Raw genomic sequence first — 20255 nt, 5'->3', positions numbered from 1 at the left:
AGAAAAATCAATATAAAAATAAAAAGAATATACCTTTGTATATGGGTGTGTTTTCACATTTTATTTTACTTTTTTTTAAAATATTAAATTGAATCAATAACCTCAATGTAGGAGTCAACTTATAATAAATTATACACTCAATATTTCACATTAAAATTCACTATGTCATTTAATAAATTATTACATTAAACTATGTGTAAATGTAAATGCAAAGTACAATAAAAATTAAAATAAATTTGTTTAAATTTATTTGAAATTGAGATTTTATTTTTTTAAAAAAATTATAATGGATTTGTTTATTATTTCAATGTAATATTGTGTGAAATAAAATAATATATTTATTTTTACAAATTGTGTGACTTTAATAATTATATTAATATATATCTATATAATACTATTAAGTGTGTGTTTGTTTTGTATTTTTGTTTTAATAAATTATTTAGGTACAGAGGAAAATATATCTCATATAATTATATAATTCTGTACAATTCATATAGAATAATATATTTTAAATCAAAATACTAAACAAATAAACCTTAAGTATTTTGTATATTTTAATAAAATATATATTATATACTACCTTCCGATTCTGGGTCCTATTCTTTTTATTAGTTATTATATGAAAACATAGTACAAATAAGAGAAAAAAACAAAAACAATCTTACTATCTTATAATACTATTATAATGAATTTTGTGCAAAAATTTATATAAATATAAAGATATTTTTAATGTAATAACACAAAATATAAATAAGACATTTAGAACCGAGCGAAAAGAATAATTTATTACTCTATAATTTTTGAATAAAAATAATTACTCTCGTCCGGTAACTTATGTAAATTTATTTAGACATAAAATTTTTTTAAAATAATAATAATATTTTAATATTAAAATATAATAGATAAAAATAAATTAGAATTATAATAAAAATTTTATTATGAAATTGATAATATATGTATATATATGAGCTAAATAAAAAAAAAGATTATTATTTTATTAAAACAAACATAATAAAATAAAATTGGATATAAATAAAATTTTTTATTATAAATATAATCAACATAAATTTGATAGAGAAACCAAAAATAATAATACCATAATTGCATTGTATAAATGAATTTTATTTTTATTTCTATATTTTTGTACTAAAGTAATTGTACGGTGGTACAATAGTTTGAATAAAAGATAATTTTATTTTATATTTTTATTTATTTCAAATACAAATTAATTTATTTTAATACTAAAATTAAATTTTAATATAATATAATAAATATAAATAAATACTTAATTTGATATTTATCTAGGGTTTTTTTTTTTACTCCAAATCATTCAACTTTTTTCAATCACAAACATTCTATCAAATATTCACTCGGTCCCAGATACCATGTTCACGCTGCCGTTTCTGTCCGTGCCACGTACCATGTCACTTTCATTTTTTGGAAAATGATTATCTACTTTAATTTCATTTTAAATTTTTAATTTTTTTTTAATTTTAATTAAACTAATTAGTTATCTTAATCTTAATTTATAATTATTTATATTATTTTTACTAATACATTCTTAATTATCTACTGATTATACCTCCTTACACCCCTTAGACACGGTATTTAGAACGGGAGGGAGTATTATTTTAATATTAAATTTAAATTTTTTTTCAAAACTAATAAAATAAACACACCCCTCTGTATATATATTTGAAATTTATAAAATGAAAATTAAACCAAAAGCCACCCGGATTTATAAAAGGTAAGTGGAAGACAATAGCTTGTGTCATTCGATGCCGCGCCTCTTCGCCACCATAAATTTTGCTTAAACCCTTCGCCGTCGCTCTCCTGCCCTTTTCCTGAGATTTCAGCTTCCACCGCCGGAATGTCTAGCTGGAGGAGTCTGGTGCTTCGTCTCGGAGAAAAATGCTCCGAGTACGGCGGAAATGCTGACTACAAGGACCAATTGGTCTGTCTTCGACTCTCGTCGATTTTTTTCTGCAATGTTTGATCTTTTGCTTCTGCTTTTGTTTTCCATAAGAATAGCCTTATTTAGCTATTCTTCTTTACACCGCTGTGCAAGAAATTTGATTTAAAAGCTTTGAAAATCTTGAAAATTCGCTAATTGATTTTTCACTCATGTTACCCTAATCCCGGAAATAATGGCGCTTTCAAGGTTGTTTTTCCTTTGATAGTTATCTTTTTATTTTCTCGATTATGCGGTTTCTTAGTAATTTATTGAAAATGCTCCCCGATAACTCACCGTTTATTTCCCAATTTCACTGGCCTTTACCTTTGAGCCGTGTATGTTATTGTAATCTTTGTTAGTTGCATTGCAGGAGACTTGCTTTGGTGTGGTTCGTCGAGAATTGGGGCATGACAGTGATGAAATCTCTTCTGTGAGGATTTTGATTCCGTTTCTACAGTAGTTTGGCCTTGTTTTGATTTTGTTGGTTAATCTTTACTGATGCACAGTAACTATTATCTTAAGCCTTTTAAACTATAGGGAGTGTTTCCTACTTATTAGTTTATTGAAAGCTGTTATAATATTTCAACAAAAGATCTTAAGATGAATACGTGTGATTGTATTATGTTTGCCTGTTTTAGTCAATATATCCATATAGATTAATTTTACAAAATGCTCCGCTGGCTTATAGATCCAAGAGCAACAGTTTTAAGCTACAATCAGTGACAGTCTTAGGCTTTTGTTGTATAAGCTATTTAAGTGAACTTGAACACTTAGGTTTTTGTTTTATAATACAATGATGAACTTATGATTATTAAAACAAGAAGTTATAATATCGAAGCATTTAGTCATAAGGTTAGCCCGACTGGGCTGAAGGGTCATTTTATGTATAATTATGATTCTTATAAATGATTACTGCAAAATTAAGATTAACAGTTTTTAAGCTACAATCAGTTACAGTGTATCCTCTGTATTCTTTCTTTATATATATATATATATATCAGAATGTTGTATCTATTATATAAGCTGCTGCTTATCCGTTGTAATTTTCTATCATTATATTACTCAAGCTGCCTGGTCTAATTTCTTATTTCTGGCAGTTCCTTCTTGAATGTGCTGAACAGTTGCCTCATAAAATTCCTTTGTATGGAACACTGGTACGCTTCTTCCCAACTAAAGTTATATTTCTCTGCCTTTTTCATGCTCTACATGTTCATTACTGTGTTCTATGTGAATCAATGACAGGAGAGACATTTTAAGGTTTACAATTTGCATGTAACTGATATGTTACATACATTATTAACATTGATGTGTGAAGCATATATTTGGAAATGAGTGCTCTGAGAAGTTAATTAGAAACATGTGTAGATTCAGGGATGAAGTTGTATTCCCATGGTTTTTACTGGGTTATTTTTGTTCTTTGTGCTGTCACTGAATGCATATACTGTCGGTATCATTGAAAGGAGTACTAGATAGTTTCTAGGGATATCTTGGCAGGTATTTAAATACTTTATATGGATGTATTAGTTGCACCCCTATTGTTTTATTCTTAATGGATAAATAATCTAGTAGCCAGTAGTCTTCTAAACCAGAATAACTGGGTGAGCTGCTTTGAGCAAATCCATAACAAAACGTGTGTCTTAAATGCTTCAACAACATTCAAAACTATTTGGTGTGTTTGACTAAGATACTATGTTTTGTGGTTTCTCTCTTATATGCATATATGATTTTTTATAACTTCTGAGTGAAAAGCTATTTCGTGTGTTCCAACTAAGACTTCTCCTAATGCAGATTGGCTTATTAAATCTGGAAGATGAAGATTTTGTCAGGAAAATTGTTGAAATTACACATGATAATTTGCAGGTAAAAAATCATATAAGCAAACTTATTATCAATACCAATGCTTAATTTCTCATGGTAGTTCACTTTCTCAGAAGAACCAAATATTGTTGATGTTTGTTTGATATAATTCAAGTTTTCTTGATTATTGACAGGTTGCTTTAGATAAAGGAAAATGTAATACAATCCGCATACTTCTGCGTTTCCTTACTGCATTGGTATGTATTATATGAATCTTTGTTTACATAGCAGCTTACCTCTTTGCATCAATGATTTGACCGAATAACTGAATTTTGCACTTCATTTTGTTTATAAATTTCTAATTGGATTATGATAGAGTGCGTATCCATTCAAGAACTCTTCTAAACATAAAAATCAAGTGGTTACTCGTTGGTTTAGAACTATGCTCAACTGCCACATCCAGTGCTCTGCTGCTTAATCTGATTTTTTTTTTTTTTTACCCAAAAGGGTGTTCCATTGGAATTAGCTTGGGTTGGATCATTTCTTTATGTATATTATTTTTTGAATATAAGATTATCCTGAGAGAATAATTTTGCCAATATTAGTATAAGACCACTTGAGCTGGTGCTTACGAGTTTCCTCTTTTTTAACTCATTAGAAACTTTTTATGTCTAGATACTATCTTATTGCTGATTTTGTTCTTGATCAACGCAATACAGATGTGCAGCAAAGTTCTCCAACCAAATTCCTTGGTAGTTTTGTTTGAAACACTCTTATCATCAGCTGCAACCGCAGTGGATGAAGATAAGGGAAATCCATCCTGGCAAGCTTGTGCTGACTATTATATTGTATGTGTTTTATCATGCCTCCCTTGGGGAGGAGCAGAACTTGTTGAGGTAATTTTTTATTTATTTACTTTTCTGCGTTGCATAAATTATTTTGTTATTGATAAGATGTTGGTGATTGTCTAGTTCATTTTGATTGTTACCGTTAGAGGCTTGTGTCCTTCGTTTCATGCTACCTTTTCTACTTCAATGAATGGATTAGTATGCTCATCTGGACTATTAGTTTATCAGCTTATTTTGTCATCTTTAAAATTATATTTCTCATTTTCTGAAGGAATAATACCCTCTCCCAACCTTTGTGTGGCAGTGTACTGTGTCGCTGAACCTTGGAGTGCTAATGATACATTTGTTTAAACGAAGAAATAGTGATGTTTATTGATATTATGGTTTGTAAGACATAAATTGGATCAATATGTATTTACCTTTCCAGTGATATCTATGCGACTGACAATTTTCAACTTAATACAAGAGAAGAAAGTGCATAAAATGTAGTCTTTATAGGAATATTGATCTGCTTTAGAGGAATGGAAGTATTTGGCTTGCTATATACAAATTGTCTGGATTATGGGGAATTTCATGCACATGTTATCGGATAAATTTTTATTGATGCTTCATGCACTTTCGGACAACATTTTTTGGGTTTTATTTTCAATCCTTTGGTAGCGTAAGTTTGAATTTGACTATTTTTTACTGATTCAGCTTAATGTAAGTTTATGAATCTCATCTGATATCATGAGCCACATGTTACGAGTATATTGGTTACTTATTTTCCCTTTGTTTTACATATGCTTTCAAACTTGTTTTGGAACTATTTATAAAATTTCTTTTTCTAAAATATATCACATCTAATACCTAATTTTCATTTAAAATAGTATATCAAAAAACCTATTTATGTAGACAACATCACTTCCAATACCTTTCTACATCATACGAAAGATTTGTTTTTCACTCATCTATTTATTATTACCAAAACTCCAAAACACTTCCAAAACATATCTAAACCCTTGTTTTGGTTTCTATTATTTCCTGTTTGTATTTGCTACAACTTCATCTAATCTCCTGGTGACTAAACTCCTGGTTAAGGTCTTCTAGTTTGGATGTCATTTTTAAAGACTTAAATTATGCTATTTAATGTCCAGCAAGTTCCTGAGGAGATTGATAGGGTTATGGTGGGAATTCAAGCCTACATGAGTATTAGAAAACATGTTTCTGATTCTGGCTGCTCTGTGTTTGAGAATGTTTATGAAAGTGATCAAGGTGAAGCTGGAAAGGTATGCCTTTTATTCATGAGAGTTTTGCATGTTATGCAAGAATGTTTGAAAAGGGATATCTTGACTTGACCTGGAAGTAGACAAGGCATATAATTCACTCTCTTATGTTTTATTGTATTCATCTTCAAGGATTTCTTGGAGGATCTCTGGAGCAGGGTTCAAGATCTTTCCAGCAAGGCATGGAAACTGGATAGTGGTATTCTTTTTGTTTCTATTTGTATACTTTAGATCCAATAACAATACATCAAAATATATTAGGTTATTTTTCTGCATCTTCAATGAACTATGTATTATGTGTTACTTGCGGTGACCTTGGTAACATTTCTATACCTTGGAAAAGGGTGGGTTATTTCTCTAAGTGAACTTTGTTGTAAAACTGGTTTTCATGTCTGTCCTTATGAATAAGATTGGCATTGTAGGATTAAGAAGTCTAATTTGAGAATTGAAAAATCTTACTTTATATGTATCTACCTAATAATAATAAATATCACTTGTTGAAAATGGTTAGTGAAATATTGGCTTTATGGAAATATGTTTATGGCAGATTTTATAGTGAGGCCCAATTAGTAATTGAATTTAAAGTTAATAATTATTAGCCGTCTATGCCACATATGCCAACGCATGCATATACATCAATTATCAAATGAAGTTGTTGTCTAAGTTCTACGTTCTCTTCAGTTCCCAGACCACACCTTCCATTTGAACCACAGTTGGTTGGTGGAAAGTCTCATGATTTTGGTCCCATAAACTGCCCTGACCTTCCTGATCCTCCTGCACCATCATCGGAAGTTGCACGTGGTAAACAAAGGCATGAAGCTGAACAGAAATATCCTCAGCGTATCAGAAGACTTAATATTTTCCCTTCGAGTAAGACCGAGGTAATCAACATATTTTTGATTTATTCTTCTTATGTTCACTGTTTACTCGTACACATACTTTTTTGTCTCTATGATAATAGTTAAAGATTTTGATATGTCTGCATAAATAAATCAGCTTTCCAAGGATACATGATTTTGATTTGGATGTCTTTAATCAATTCTAGACCACCAAAAATAGTTCGAAGTCGAACATAATATTTTACCTGTGGTAGAGCTATTCAGAAGTAGCTAAGCTTGACAAACATTAAGCGGAGATTTTATTATGATAGCTGGTCCTCGCATAGTGTTTGTCTGAATCTGTTCATTTTGTAATCATTTTGTCATATGCCTAAAGTTGGTAGTACCTTCTTATTGCAGCATTTGCAGCCAATAGATCGGTTCGTTGTGGAAGAGTATTTGCTGGACGTGCTATTTTTCTTAAATGGATGGTTAGTATAGTGTTTGTTTATTATTATTATTATTATTTGGTGTGTTGGTCATCGTAATTATTTTTGCTTTCCTGCAAAGCTAGCCGGAAGGAATGTGCCTCTTATATGGTTGGCTTGCCAGTTCCATTTCGATACGAGTACCTTATGGCTGAGACCATATTTTCTCAGGTATGAATTGATGGTATTGGGTTATTTGTTTATTATTATTTTTTCTGAATTGAATTCATTTTGTATGATCTGAACCTTTCTACTAGATATCTTAAATGAATTTCCAAACCAAAAGGTTTTGGACCGCTAAATTTTACTCTCTGAGTAGATATTATGCAGCAGCAATGTATAAGTTATATATGAAAAAGAGTTCAATATGGAAGACTTGCGAGCTATCTGGTTGTGGCTAGTTTAAAATGTGTAAACAAAACCAATGTTGTAGACAGGTAGAAAGATATGTATATCTTTTAATTTTGGTGGGTGAGGGATTGCTTGTAGGAAGGATTCTTGCCTTTAAAAGATCACTTATCATTTGGTGATATCATGCAGTTCATATGGTTAATCACTTTTATATAAAAAGAAATTATTTGGTTGTAGAAGGGGGTAGTCTTACCTATTAGATGCTTTGAACTCCTTATCATTGGGCGACATCTTGTATTTCATATAGATAATATCTTTTCAATGAATGCTTATTCGTGACTTGCAGATTCTCTTACTACCCCAATCTCCTTTCAAGCTGATGTATTACACATTAGTGATTATGGATCTCTGCAAGGTATGCTCCAATAGTTTCTATTTATTACATTTCCATGTTCCTTTGCATCTGTATTTGCCTATTAATCTATCAAGCGCCCATAGCTGTTCTAATGCCAAGGTTACATTCCAGGCTCTTCCTGGTGCCTTTCCAGCAGTTGTAGCTGGTGCAGTTCGTTCACTGTTTGATAAGATTAGTGATTTAGACATGGAGTGCCGTTCTCGTCTTATCCTTTGGTTCTCACATCATCTGTAAGTCAGAAGTATTATACCTTCTGAAATCTTATTTATTATTTTAATTTTTCTCAGATAAGAGTATCATAGGCTGTTTAATGTGTGATGCTGACATTACTTCATTTTGAGTATCTCTCTAGCGCTATCTACTTCATGCATTAATATGGAATATTCATTAAGGGTTTCTCTTCTCTGTAGTTTCATTAAAGAAATGATCCCTTCAGTGTGTCAATTTGTATTTTCCATTTTGTGAACAATGATTGGAAACAGCTATTATATCCTGCTACATCTTTGCACTGTATTTGCAGATCAAACTTTCAATTCATTTGGCCATGGGAAGAATGGGCTCATGTCTTAGATCTTCCAAAATGGGCACCACAACGTGTGTTTGTTCAGGAGGTTCTGGAAAGGGAAGTGCGGTTATCATATTGGGACAAAGTTAAACAGGTCATCTCCTTGTTTTATTGACTCCTCCTCTCTCTTTATATATATATATATATATATATATATATATTATATCTGTCCCCCAGATAATATCTCTATTTCAATTGATAAGCTTTTATGTTGTTTGTTTTGAACATTTCTTTGCTACATTTTTTTTGTCATTTTGACGTCGGAACTCATTATTTATATTTGAGGTTATACAAATTTGTAGCTATTCTGATCACACTATTGATTTTCTTATTGACTTGAGATTGGTAAAATGCATTCCACTGATATGCTATACTCTTGCTGTTGTTTATCCATCCTACCAATGCAAAATTTTGCTCATCAATTTCATTTTTCTTTAATGTTGCACGTGTTTAAAATTTGAAGCTAATTCATGGGGAATAATTCAACCACAAATAATAAGGTTGGCTTTAATTGATTGTCGTTTTATTTGGCTGGGCTTGTAGAGCATTGACAGTGCCCCTGCTTTAGAAGAGTTGCTTCCACCAAGAGGCACTCCAAATTTCAAATACAGTGCAGAAGATTGCGATCAAACCGAGCGTGAAATTTCCTCAAAACTTAATCAAATGGTCAAAGACCGCTCAGCTTCTCGTGAAATTATTTCGTGGATTGAAGAACATGTGCTACCAGAACACGGATTTGATGTTACACTCAGAGTGGTTGCTCAAACCTTCCTGAATATTGGTTCTAAGAGCTTTACTCATTTGATTACTGTGTTGGAGAGGTATGGTCAAGTCTTTGCTAAAATCTGTCCAGATCAGGACAGGCAAATCATGTTGATTTCTGAAGTTGATTCTCTCTGGAAGAACAATGCTCAAATGGCTGCGATAACTATCGATAGAATGATGGGCTATCGCCTCGTGTCTAATGTGGCTATAGTGAAATGGGTTTTCTCAACATCAAATTCTGATCAGTTTCATGTTTCTGATCGCCCATGGGAGGTATGATTGTTTTAGGAAGCACTATATATCTTCATTTAGCTATTCACTTTTTACTTCAACAAAAGAAGGCCTAATGGGGAATTGTTCATTTTATAGATACTGAAAAATGCTGTTACTAAGACATTCAATCGCTTGACTGATCTAAGAAAGGAGATTTTGTCCCTCAAGACGAGTGCTGCTTTAGCTACAGAAGCTGCAGTGAAAGCCCAAGCTGAGCTGGAGGATGCACAGTCAAAGCTAACTCTAACTCTTGTAGATGGTGAACCTGTCCTTGCTGAAAACCCTGTTAAAATGAAGCGCTTGAAGTCAAGTGCTGAGAGAACGAAAGAGGCGGAAACTTCTGCACGTGAATCATTAGAAGCCAAACAGGCAGTTTTTTCACAAGTTATTAATGAGATTGAGGTGTGCGAAAATAGTTGTGATGTTTTGATTAATACTTAGTCATGTGCCCAATTTTATTATATATTCCCTTTTGAAATGTTTTGTCTAATTTGAGAGTATTAAATCTGGTGAATTTAATATATATCTATGGTTGCAGGAATTATTTCTATTCTTGTACAAAAGCTTCTGTAATGTGTTGGCTGAACCGCTTCGAGAAACAGATGGATCCTTGCACCAATCTAGCAAGGCAGCAGATGAGATGGTTGTTGACCAGGAAGATGCTCCAACAATGGAGTTGGACAAAGAGGGTGAAAAATCCGAGAAAAGGTTGCCTTCTATGCCCATTCTGGTTGTTCGTGTGTAACTGAAAATTTGTTGTCTTTTATTATCTATTCCTGATTGCCAATTTCTTTTGCATGTATCACTGCTAATTGCAGTCAACCCAACGGGGACAGGACCACAAATGGTTATAATGTTGGTGAAAAGGAACAGTGGTGTTTAACCACCCTGGGTTATGTCAAGGCCTTTTCACGTCAATATGCTTCAGTGGTTAGTCATATTGACTTTACATTTCTTTGTTCATGCTGAACAACCTTTTGTTTTTTTTGATATGCAAATGATGTCTGCTTAATATTTTTGATATCTGAAGTGGTCAATGATCATGCAGCGTCTTCCTTGTATTGCACTCTTGTGTTTCACTTCATTTTTTCTTTATTTAACAGATATGGCCTCTAGTTGAGAGATTAAATGCGGAGATATTAACAGAGGATGTTCATCCACTTTTTAGGAAAGCTGTATACACTGGCCTGGGCCAACCCATTGACACTTAGTAAGTTCTTGTACCTCCGTTACTCATCCGAGAAAGCGATGTTGAGTTTGTGACAGCATTTCTTACTAGAGTTTTATCATGTTTGTAGAATCATGGTTTTATAGATCATATTAGTACTTTATTTTGATTGGGTGATCCTTTCTCTGAATTTTTAACAAGGAAAAGTTCTTGCTGTTGTATTACTCCTTTTTCATTATAGGAAAGATCTTCATTGTTATTTTACCTTTTCTCCAAGTGCTTCTGAGTTACAGTTTAGTTCTATAAACAGTGCAATTCCCTCTAAATTATAGGGCTTTCATTTATTTCTTGTGCCAAAACTTAATACTGGTTTGATAGTCTATCTATAGGGTTTGAATGTTACCCTATTCCTATGTCTAATTATACCCTTTTCCCTGTTATTCACACATGTAAAAAATAATTTGGCAACAGTAAGGCAAACATTCAAAACTAGAAAAGGAGAAAGTTGTAAAGGACTTAAAGGCTAAATAGTTACAGTTTATAACCCAATACGAAAGAAATTTGTATCTTTACAGTTGTGAAACATGATATGAACCAAATGCATAAACTATAAGCATTTTGGATCAAATTCACGTTGACTGGTTGCAGTGCTCAAATTGATGTAGAAAAGGAAAAGGATTGCTTTCGAAGGTTCATTTTAAAGAATCATCAGAATATGTTGCATCCAAATATTTATTGAAATGTGAAATCTGATGCTCCGGCCAAAGAACATGAAGTCTCTGCATATATCTCAAGGTGATCCTTCTAAACGGATATAATCATACGTGACTTCTGTATACTCACGATTAGTTGTTATAGTTAGGTATACTGTGTTTTGCCCTCTTAGAAGCAATCGTCCACCTACATCAATACTATAAATATGGTATATCCCGTGATCGCCATATCTTGCTACTGCATTGTCTTTCCCTTTGGTTACAGCAGTGAAATGCGGCACAGATTTTGGATCGTTAAAACGAACCTTCAATAACATATGCATAAATGAATAGCTATTAGCATATGATGGAAATGCTGTGGTAAAAGTTGTACTTTATTTTGACTTGAGAATTATAACAATGGAGATTTGCTTGTTACCTCTATGTCTGCATGATTTGCGGAAGCAAGTGCCAATTGTAGAGTGTAATTTGCTTTGACTTGCTCCAGCTTGAATTGAATTCGCCATGTCGTTGGTTTGTATTCACTTCCTTGAACTTGCCTGAAATATAAGGGTAATTACATACTGTGGTTAGAGCTGTTACTGGAACAGAGTTACTCAAAAGCTCGGGTCATTAAGTTCACATTTGGCTTGTTAAGTGAACTTGAGCTCTTTGATGAAGACCAGTTGAGTTTGAAAATAAGATATTAGGATACCCTAAATATATATTATCTCACTTTTATTATGACATTCTAAAGGGCAAATAGAAAATAGGTTGTACCTTGTAACATGTGCGTAGAACCAGTCCTTTTTATAATCGCTCGATCCGATAGTGAAAACAAGATCATCATTTGGATATATATCTTGGTAGCGCTTCCAAAGACCGTATTGTTTGATTCTGTAGAGGATTTGACAAAGAAAGGAAGAGGAGGAGAGGGTAAGAGATTTATGGAATTTGAGTTTGAACTTGAAATTTGCAGGAATTCATTACTTTTCAATGTGAGTTCCATATTTATGAATCTTGTATTCGGGTCTTGGATTTGGAATGAAGAACTCCCTTGCCGTACGATCTGGAACGCCGATTTCCCACAATGTAGCGCCTTTCCTCGGGGGCTCAAAAACTACATTTCCAACATCACTACTCGATCCTGCAGTTTTGTAACAATCTCACCCAAAAATCATTGTTTTTGTCAATCAGTTTAAACAATGGAATACAGAATAATAAATAGCACCTGAGGTGACGATGATTTGAGAAGGAGAAGCGTAGTCTCCAAGAGTTCCATTGACCCATGCAAACAAAGTGTAGGTTCCCGCTACAACATTTTTTATGGTGAATTTTCCACTCGCATCCGTTTCTGTCCAAAATTGATAACCCTACACATTCACTTTGAGCTAGTAAGCAAGTTAGACTTGAATAATAGATAGTAAGTATCACATTCGTCCGATATGTTTTGTTAGTATATGTGTTTTTTGAAAAATTTTATGTGGTTTTTTTTAATAATATTTTATTAAATTAAATCAGATAAAAATTAAAATAGAATACTAGTAAAAAATTACTATATCATACCTTGCTTTCAGTCTGCCATGAGCCAGGAGGTCCCGGAGTTCCCACTCCTACAAACGCTGACGCTGCTGCTACCGCTTGCTTATTTATGGACCTATATATTTTTATATAATTATATTTTATTTATTTGGTAGTATATTATAATATTGATATTTAACCCCAAAAAATATTGAAATAAAAATGCATAACCTAATATTATTACCTGTCAAAAACAAGAAATTTACCAGAAACAGTCCCCCTCTCGTTGGATTTAACGAAATCTTTTGCAACCGGAAAACCATATGGCCATTTTTCTGTCTCTTTCATCATCTGATAATTAAATTAATTTAATATCCCAATGATTTAATAAAAATAGCACAAGATATATTTAGACAGTAAATAAACAAAATACAATACACAATGAAACGGTGTACCTAACAATTTCATACATTTTTATATGAACATAAATGTTCAAAAAAACTTGCTATGAGAAAGAAATAAACCCAAGAATAATTATGCTAGTTTTTAAATAAAATAATGATTGCATGATAGATGTGATATTTTCTATGAAAATGAATATATTTTTATATATTAATAACAAGAAAATTGAATACTACTTTTTTATAAATTTTCAAAAGGAGCATCATATTTCAAGAATATTAATCATTCTTACTGTTTGCTTGGCTTCATTCCACAGGACAGAAGGGTTTGTCTTAGCAGAAGCCTCGGAATTGAGATGAATATAAAGGGGCCCAATAACCTTTTTCCAATACTCGTTCTTGTCGAATTTAAGATCAATATCATCACCGACATAGTGTCTGCTGTTAAAAACCTTTACATTCAAAAGGAAATTCAATAGTTAATGACAAAAATGAGAAGAAACACACACATAGTATGTATATATATACTTACAGAAAGAAGAGTAGCTTCGACATGAGAAGTGAGATCTTGCTTTAATGGTCCTCCAGCTCGAAACTCATTGCTTGGTGTTATCATCCAAATTCCCACAGGTCTATTTTCATTACTTACCCACCCATGGACTTGACTATCCTTATTATGGCATGCATAAAAGTACTTGTCGTCGACCTTAATTAAACAAATGGATGTTAATTAGTTAGTAGAATAGTAATATTGTGAACCATTAGGTTAAATGAAAAAAAATATGTTTTTTCTTAAATATATATATATATACTAACCTCCCCTTTGAAAAGAGGGTTTGTGGGATTTGTTAAAAGGACAGCTTCTTTAACATCAAGAGGTTGCCCGGTGCTTCGATCTTTACCATTTGGCATGTATCTTTGTATTGTATCTGACCTCGCCATGTAATTAAACCTATATATTAATTGACAAGGATTTAGATTGCATGCTAATTATTAAGTTTTGAAACCACAAAGAAGTCGTAATTAATACATACTTGTCCCCGGAAAGCTTGAACACAAGTCGGCCTACTTGTACTCCGAAAGCCGGCCTTTCTTTAGGATGTTCAAATATGGCATAAGAATAAAATCCTGATGACTCTCTTAGCATCACATATCTGTATACATTTTGATTTAATTTTGACCATACTCAACAAATTTATGAAAAGTGTATTGTTAGAATTAAGGTAAATTGACAGATAGAGCATACCTTTTATCGATGTTTAAAGGAACTGATGCAGAGCTACTCGAATTCCATGATCGAGTGAAAGAAATCTCGACTTGATTCTCATTTTGTTGTATAACTGTATAACTCGTTCCTTGTAGTCTACACAAAAATGAAATTTTATTTTTTATTTTGTTTTTTAAAAAAAGGTTGCTAGATCATAAAATTGCCGTGGTTATTTTAATTTGATGATAGAAACAACCTTTATTTTTGTTCACCTATAAGTTTCAATTTTGAGTGCAATAGTTTCTTAAATAGGGTTTCATGCGTTTAAAATCTATAGAAAAATAAATTTACATGATATATATATATATATATATATAGTGAAGAAGATATGTACTTATTAATTTTGTACAAATATTTACTCATGGCATACTATAAAAGTATCAATTTTCAAATGTTTATTTTAAACTTCAAATATATATAGATTGATTTGAATGATGAAAGTTCATTCGACACTATTAATCGCTAGGCCGTGATAAAATTACCCGTCAAAGATCTTTCGTTCTTTGCCTGGGTCGAGGCCATTCCACACCATATTCCATCGCCTGTAGACAAGTCATTTTTCATCAAAAGAAATAACCAAAGTAAAATTTACATAGAGTAACATTACAATACATGCGATATAAATACAATTTAACAAAGTAAATTCCATACCCTCTGTCTTCTTCTTTGATATTCGCATCGAGCAAATTATTGCCCCCTTTATATGTGACCTCCGAAATATCTCCATTCGGCACTGTCAATGTAATGCTAACTATTCCATTATTCATCGAAACCTACAACACATGCAATAAGATTTTGCAAGCCATAATTAATCAAACATCATCTAAGAAAAAAAATTGCCATTTTAATTACATGATGATCGTCTAGTTGAATGAGCTGCACGCCACGTGAAGACAAAGAGCCATCATCGATGTTGTCTGAAATATTTATTCTGCAATCACACAAAATCGAATTATATGTGTGACAATAGTGCTCTCGTTCAATGGAAATTTTTTTAATTCTTATATATATATATATATATATATATCTCTTTAAGTTGATACAAATAGTTTGAAAGCTCAATAAGAATACTAACTGTTGCAAATCGTGAGAATCGACGAGTATATACAATTGCTGCAACAGAATCATCAATCCCAGAAAAAGATTGAACATTTTTGGAGGCAACATTGTTGATTGCTCTTTTATTCTGCATGTTTGTTGTTTTGGAATATCATAAGATTGATGTAAAAATAAAATTTGAAAAAAAAAAGACAACAACCTTAAGAAGTAGTTGTTGAAAAAGGGCAAACTTAAATTAAAGACTATCGCTCATATAAAACAAATTAACGGTAAATCTATAATAAGAAGCATAAATTTCGTATTCGAAAAATAGAAAAATATATATGAAAGAAATAAGACTTACATTTGTTCTCATTTCAATTTATTTGTGATTTCAAATTAAAATTGACCGTACCATTTTTAATAAAAAATATTTTTTTTCCTTATAAAACATCACATTGAATTACTATTTTAAACAAAAATTTAAATCATAACTTCATTTCAAATCAATTTCAAATCACGATGGAACAAAATAATTTTTTTTTTTCATCTTAATTATTTATCAACAAATTTCAAAATAACACTCACTTATAATCTTCTATTTCAATTTATTTTTATTTTATATTATTTAAGATTATATTCATATTGAATTTTATTTACTATAATATAAAATTTCAATATTTCAATATAATGTTTAGAACAAAATTACATATGCAAACCATTCAATTGATTATGAATTGATTTGATCTAAATATATTACGTACGATAAAAGATAAAATAATAAATCAAAATATTCTTCATATTAATTTTACTAATACCAATAAATATATTAAAAATTAATAAAAAAATAATAATCTCACGAATACATAATTTAAATCATCAATCAATCAATCATTGAACTAGAAATATAAACTTAGCTACTCGTAATAATACTAAAAAATAAAATACTACCAAAAAACAGATAGTTCAACATGGAAGGCTCTTTCTTTGTATCTTCAACTTCTTCTCCTTTTTTTTACATATGATTTTTATTGTATTTATAACATTTTTGCATCCCAAAACATCAAAGTTCATCCCTTGGTCAAATTTATTATTTACCCTATTTAATTCCATTGAATATGGTAACTTGCATTGGTTATGGTCAATTAGTTCTTGACATACCTCGTGTAGATATGAGATTCTTCTTTCCAAATGTTGAAAACTTAATCCAATAAATTTCAAATTATGTTTCCATATATGATTTAATTCTTCCATGAAGCTCTTATTTATTGATATGACTAACAAGTGTTTTTTTTTTTACATATTTGCCTTAAATTTTATTTAAGATATCAGGAAACTAGTAAAAATATATTAAAAATATTAATATATATATATATATTAAATATTGAAATATACATACACACCGTGATATAACATGAATTGACAAATAGATAGACTCAGGCTACGCTTAATTTGTTTTTTTCTTTTTTTTCCAAATAAAATTTTACTATTTAGTTCATAAATTTTTTTTATAAAAATATGTTTGTTTGTTTTTTTTTTTTTTTTTTTTGCATTTCATTGTTTTAACTATGTTATTTTATTTTCAACATTTATTTTTTTAAATTATGTTTCATTAAATTTTATTATTTCATATTTTTATCTTTCTCTTGAAAAAAAGGATAAAAAAATCTAAATAAAAAACATGGATTAATTCAAAGGAGAAACCACACCGGTCAAAAAGGACCAAAACTCTAACAATATTTGAAATTTGTGAGAGAAAAATATGTGGTCAAAAATGCTAGGACATCATTATATGCACATATATATATATATATATATAATTACTATGACTTAGCATTGATTTGATTTGATTGAATTATTCAACTATATACACATAGATATGATATATTGGATCCACATATAAATAAGAAAAATAAAATAAATTTAGAAGCAGTGAGGTAATAAATAAAGCACGTCGTGGAGAATATAATCTCATATAAAAATCAATAATAGATTAAGATTGATTAAGTAAGAAGTTGGTGGGCGATGACAGAGTGGCAGACAGACAAAGAGACAACACATATCATATCATTAATAATTATTTTAATTAATTTAACAACTCTCTTGAATAATGTCACCAAAATTTCTTTCTTCCTTTGTCTACTTGCCCGCCCCCCTCCTTCAATTGCGCTCATTTTTCCTTCCCCTTCCCCTTTCACATTTACATTTAACAATTTAAAAAAAATAAAATTATTATAATTAAATATTATTTTCATCCCATACGAAAATGACATATGTTTAAAACAGTCCACAATCCGGCTCCATTTTAGAGAGAAGTTTTTTAAATTTTGAAACTTTTGGGAATAGTAAAAAATTGGATATTTAATTTAATATATTGTAAAAAAAATATTGAATATGATTTTTTTTTTAAAAAAAAAAACAAAATACTATTGATAAATAGACCATAATTTTCAAGAGTAGTATTTATGTAAACAAAATAGATACACAATTTTTTATATTATTTTTACAGTGTGTGTAGAGGATTTGTTTAATTGTGCGGGAATCAATGATTGGATTTGGTGTTTGGAATTGAAAACAAGTATCATAATTAATGTTTTTAAAAGAAAATTAAAGAAATGAATATCAAATATATATTTGATATTTGATTGTGTTTTAATGTGCTTGGATATTTTGTAAATTTTTTATTTAAAATAATATAATATAAATATATATATTTAATGTAATTTTTTAATATAAAATGTTTTTTACTGCAATATATTGAATAAAATAAAAAAAAATAAATGTATAATATAATAATTTTTAGAAAATAAAATAAAGTATTATAGATGAACAAGAGTTCAGTTTTAAACTTTTTAGAAAAAAATTGTTTGGCTTGAGCTTCAATATGCTAATTAACTTGATAGAGGTTATACTAAAAAGATGAGTATATACTACTTATATATAGTTACATAGTAGATTTGAGAGTTAAGTTTTGAATTTTGAATGATAAAATATTAAATTATAATGATTATTTTGATGTAATATTTTAAATATAAAGTATTATTTGTTAGTATTATATAAAAAGTTGAAAGTAATATTTTTAATTATATATATATGAATAACAAAAATCAAATTCAAACAAACCACAAGTGCCTTTTTCTAACAGAAACAAAAGTGCAATTTAAATACTATGTTAGGTTAACTTTTCATGTTACTTTTTATTTCTTTATTGATTTTGATGTCTTACGCAAAAAGTCTAAACACGCAATATTTACGAAATAGCAACCTATCTCTGTTACATACCTATAAATTATACGAGTCTACTCTATTTTGCAATTATTATTCTTTTTAGTAAAACCTTTACAAATAAATGTCACGTTTATTTGTGACTTTTTTTTATCATTTTATTATTTACTATCTTGTAATAATTATTTTAATAACTTGTTTTGCATTCAAAAAGTCATATACTACAATCATTTGACCTAATAAAACACACACAAACACACAAATACATTAACACACCAATATGTACATACGTACGTACATCGGCGCGTACGACCCACCCGACACATATCCTTTTCCCCGCACTTTCCTCCTCCTTTTACTTCTAACATCCTTTCTCTCTCTCTCTCTCTCTCTCTCTCTCTACGTATATATATACACACATATATATATAACAAATTCTCTCTCAGATGTCGGAACAAATAATGATGAACAGAAGCAGCAGTAGCAGTAGTGCATCTTCACCCTGCACCAGAAAATACTACTGCCTAAGACGAATCAAAGCCCTCCGCCTCAGTCCCCGCAGATTCTCCGTCCACCGCCTCCGCACCAAAATCTTCCGCCTTCTCCGCCGCTGGAAAAACTCCTACAACGCCGCTCTCCGACGACTCAGGAGATCTCTACCCTGCAACACAAAGGACTCCACCGCTGGCGCCGCCACCAACAACCAATTCCACGGAATCCGATCCATGAGACACTCCAATTCCTTCTGCTCCGAAGCCATCGCCGACTGCTTGGAGTTCATTAAACGGAATTCGATTTCCGCCGACGACGAACGGAAGCCGATGCTGTTGCTCCGGCACGATTAGGGTTCCGGTCGTACGGATTCGCCGCATCGGCTGTATATATACAGTTAGTTGATGGTTGGAGTGGAGCGCATACGTATTTTGTCGTGTAGTTTCCAGTTAGGTTAATTAATACTACTGTTACCGCTTCTGTGGATTTTCTTCGTTTTTCCGGCGACCGGCGACGACGCTGATTATTATTAGTATTGTTTTATTCTGTTGGGAAATTTTTAAGAACCGTCGGATAACGTTGAATTTGTATGGGCTAATCGTGGCCGTCCATCTGATGAAATCTGATGCGATGTGTTGGGGCCATCGTAACCGTCCAAATTCGAGTACCGGCGGCGGTTTGTTGGACGGTTCTTTGATCCACGTGTTGTTGGAATGTACGACGGAGGTTGGCAACCGGCTTTGCTATACGATTTTTTGATATATATTGTACTTACTTATTTATATTTTTTTATTTAATAATTTATTTTTTTTACTTATTTATACAAAAATTATGGTTTTTTTTTCTTTTGTTTTCAATATTGTTTTTGGATTCTGTAGATATATATATATATTTTAAATCAGAAAAAGTCAG

General features: G+C 31.0%; 2 protein-coding genes across 5 annotated transcripts; one reads left to right on the top strand and one right to left on the bottom strand.

The window, feature by feature from the left end:
- Nucleotides 1-1745: 1745 nt before the first annotated feature.
- LOC127258220 (nuclear cap-binding protein subunit 1) lies at nucleotides 1746-11868 on the top strand. Of its 4 annotated transcripts, none has more exons than XM_051284991.1 (20): nucleotides 1746-1954; nucleotides 2325-2384; nucleotides 3052-3108; nucleotides 3743-3814; nucleotides 3946-4008; nucleotides 4471-4647; nucleotides 5736-5867; nucleotides 5997-6063; nucleotides 6546-6745; nucleotides 7103-7173; nucleotides 7257-7341; nucleotides 7868-7936; nucleotides 8048-8166; nucleotides 8457-8595; nucleotides 9045-9539; nucleotides 9636-9941; nucleotides 10078-10247; nucleotides 10358-10469; nucleotides 10643-10749; nucleotides 11373-11868. In XM_051284991.1, coding segments are annotated over exons 1-20 (2586 nt in total). In that variant the 5' UTR covers nucleotides 1746-1870; the 3' UTR covers nucleotides 11374-11868. The 4 variants fall into 4 exon arrangements, with proteins under 4 accessions (XP_051140948.1, XP_051140946.1, XP_051140949.1 ...); XM_051284989.1 differs by having other exon boundaries at nucleotides 11356-11868; XM_051284992.1 differs by having other exon boundaries at nucleotides 11378-11396.
- On the bottom strand, nucleotides 11498-19723 carry LOC127258024 (uncharacterized). Its single transcript, XM_051284662.1, has 13 exons — nucleotides 19512-19723; nucleotides 15441-15519; nucleotides 15240-15361; nucleotides 15071-15130; nucleotides 14356-14475; nucleotides 14138-14273; nucleotides 13854-14027; nucleotides 13615-13773; nucleotides 12631-12772; nucleotides 12390-12546; nucleotides 12180-12296; nucleotides 11839-11959; nucleotides 11498-11725 (listed from the first exon to the last, which is right to left on the bottom strand). The coding sequence occupies exons 1-13, from the start codon at nucleotides 19721-19723 to the stop codon at nucleotides 11498-11500; spliced, it is 1827 nt and encodes a 608-aa protein (XP_051140619.1).
- Between the last annotated feature and the right edge of the window lie 532 nt (nucleotides 19724-20255).

The sequence above is a fragment of the Andrographis paniculata genome, unplaced genomic scaffold (assembly GCF_009805555.1).
Source record: "Andrographis paniculata isolate CXL003 unplaced genomic scaffold, ASM980555v1 Contig59END, whole genome shotgun sequence".
NCBI classification, from domain to species: Eukaryota; Viridiplantae; Streptophyta; class Magnoliopsida; order Lamiales; family Acanthaceae; genus Andrographis; species Andrographis paniculata.
Note: the sequence above shows the minus strand (reverse complement) of the source record. Positions and strands in the feature narration are given on the sequence as shown.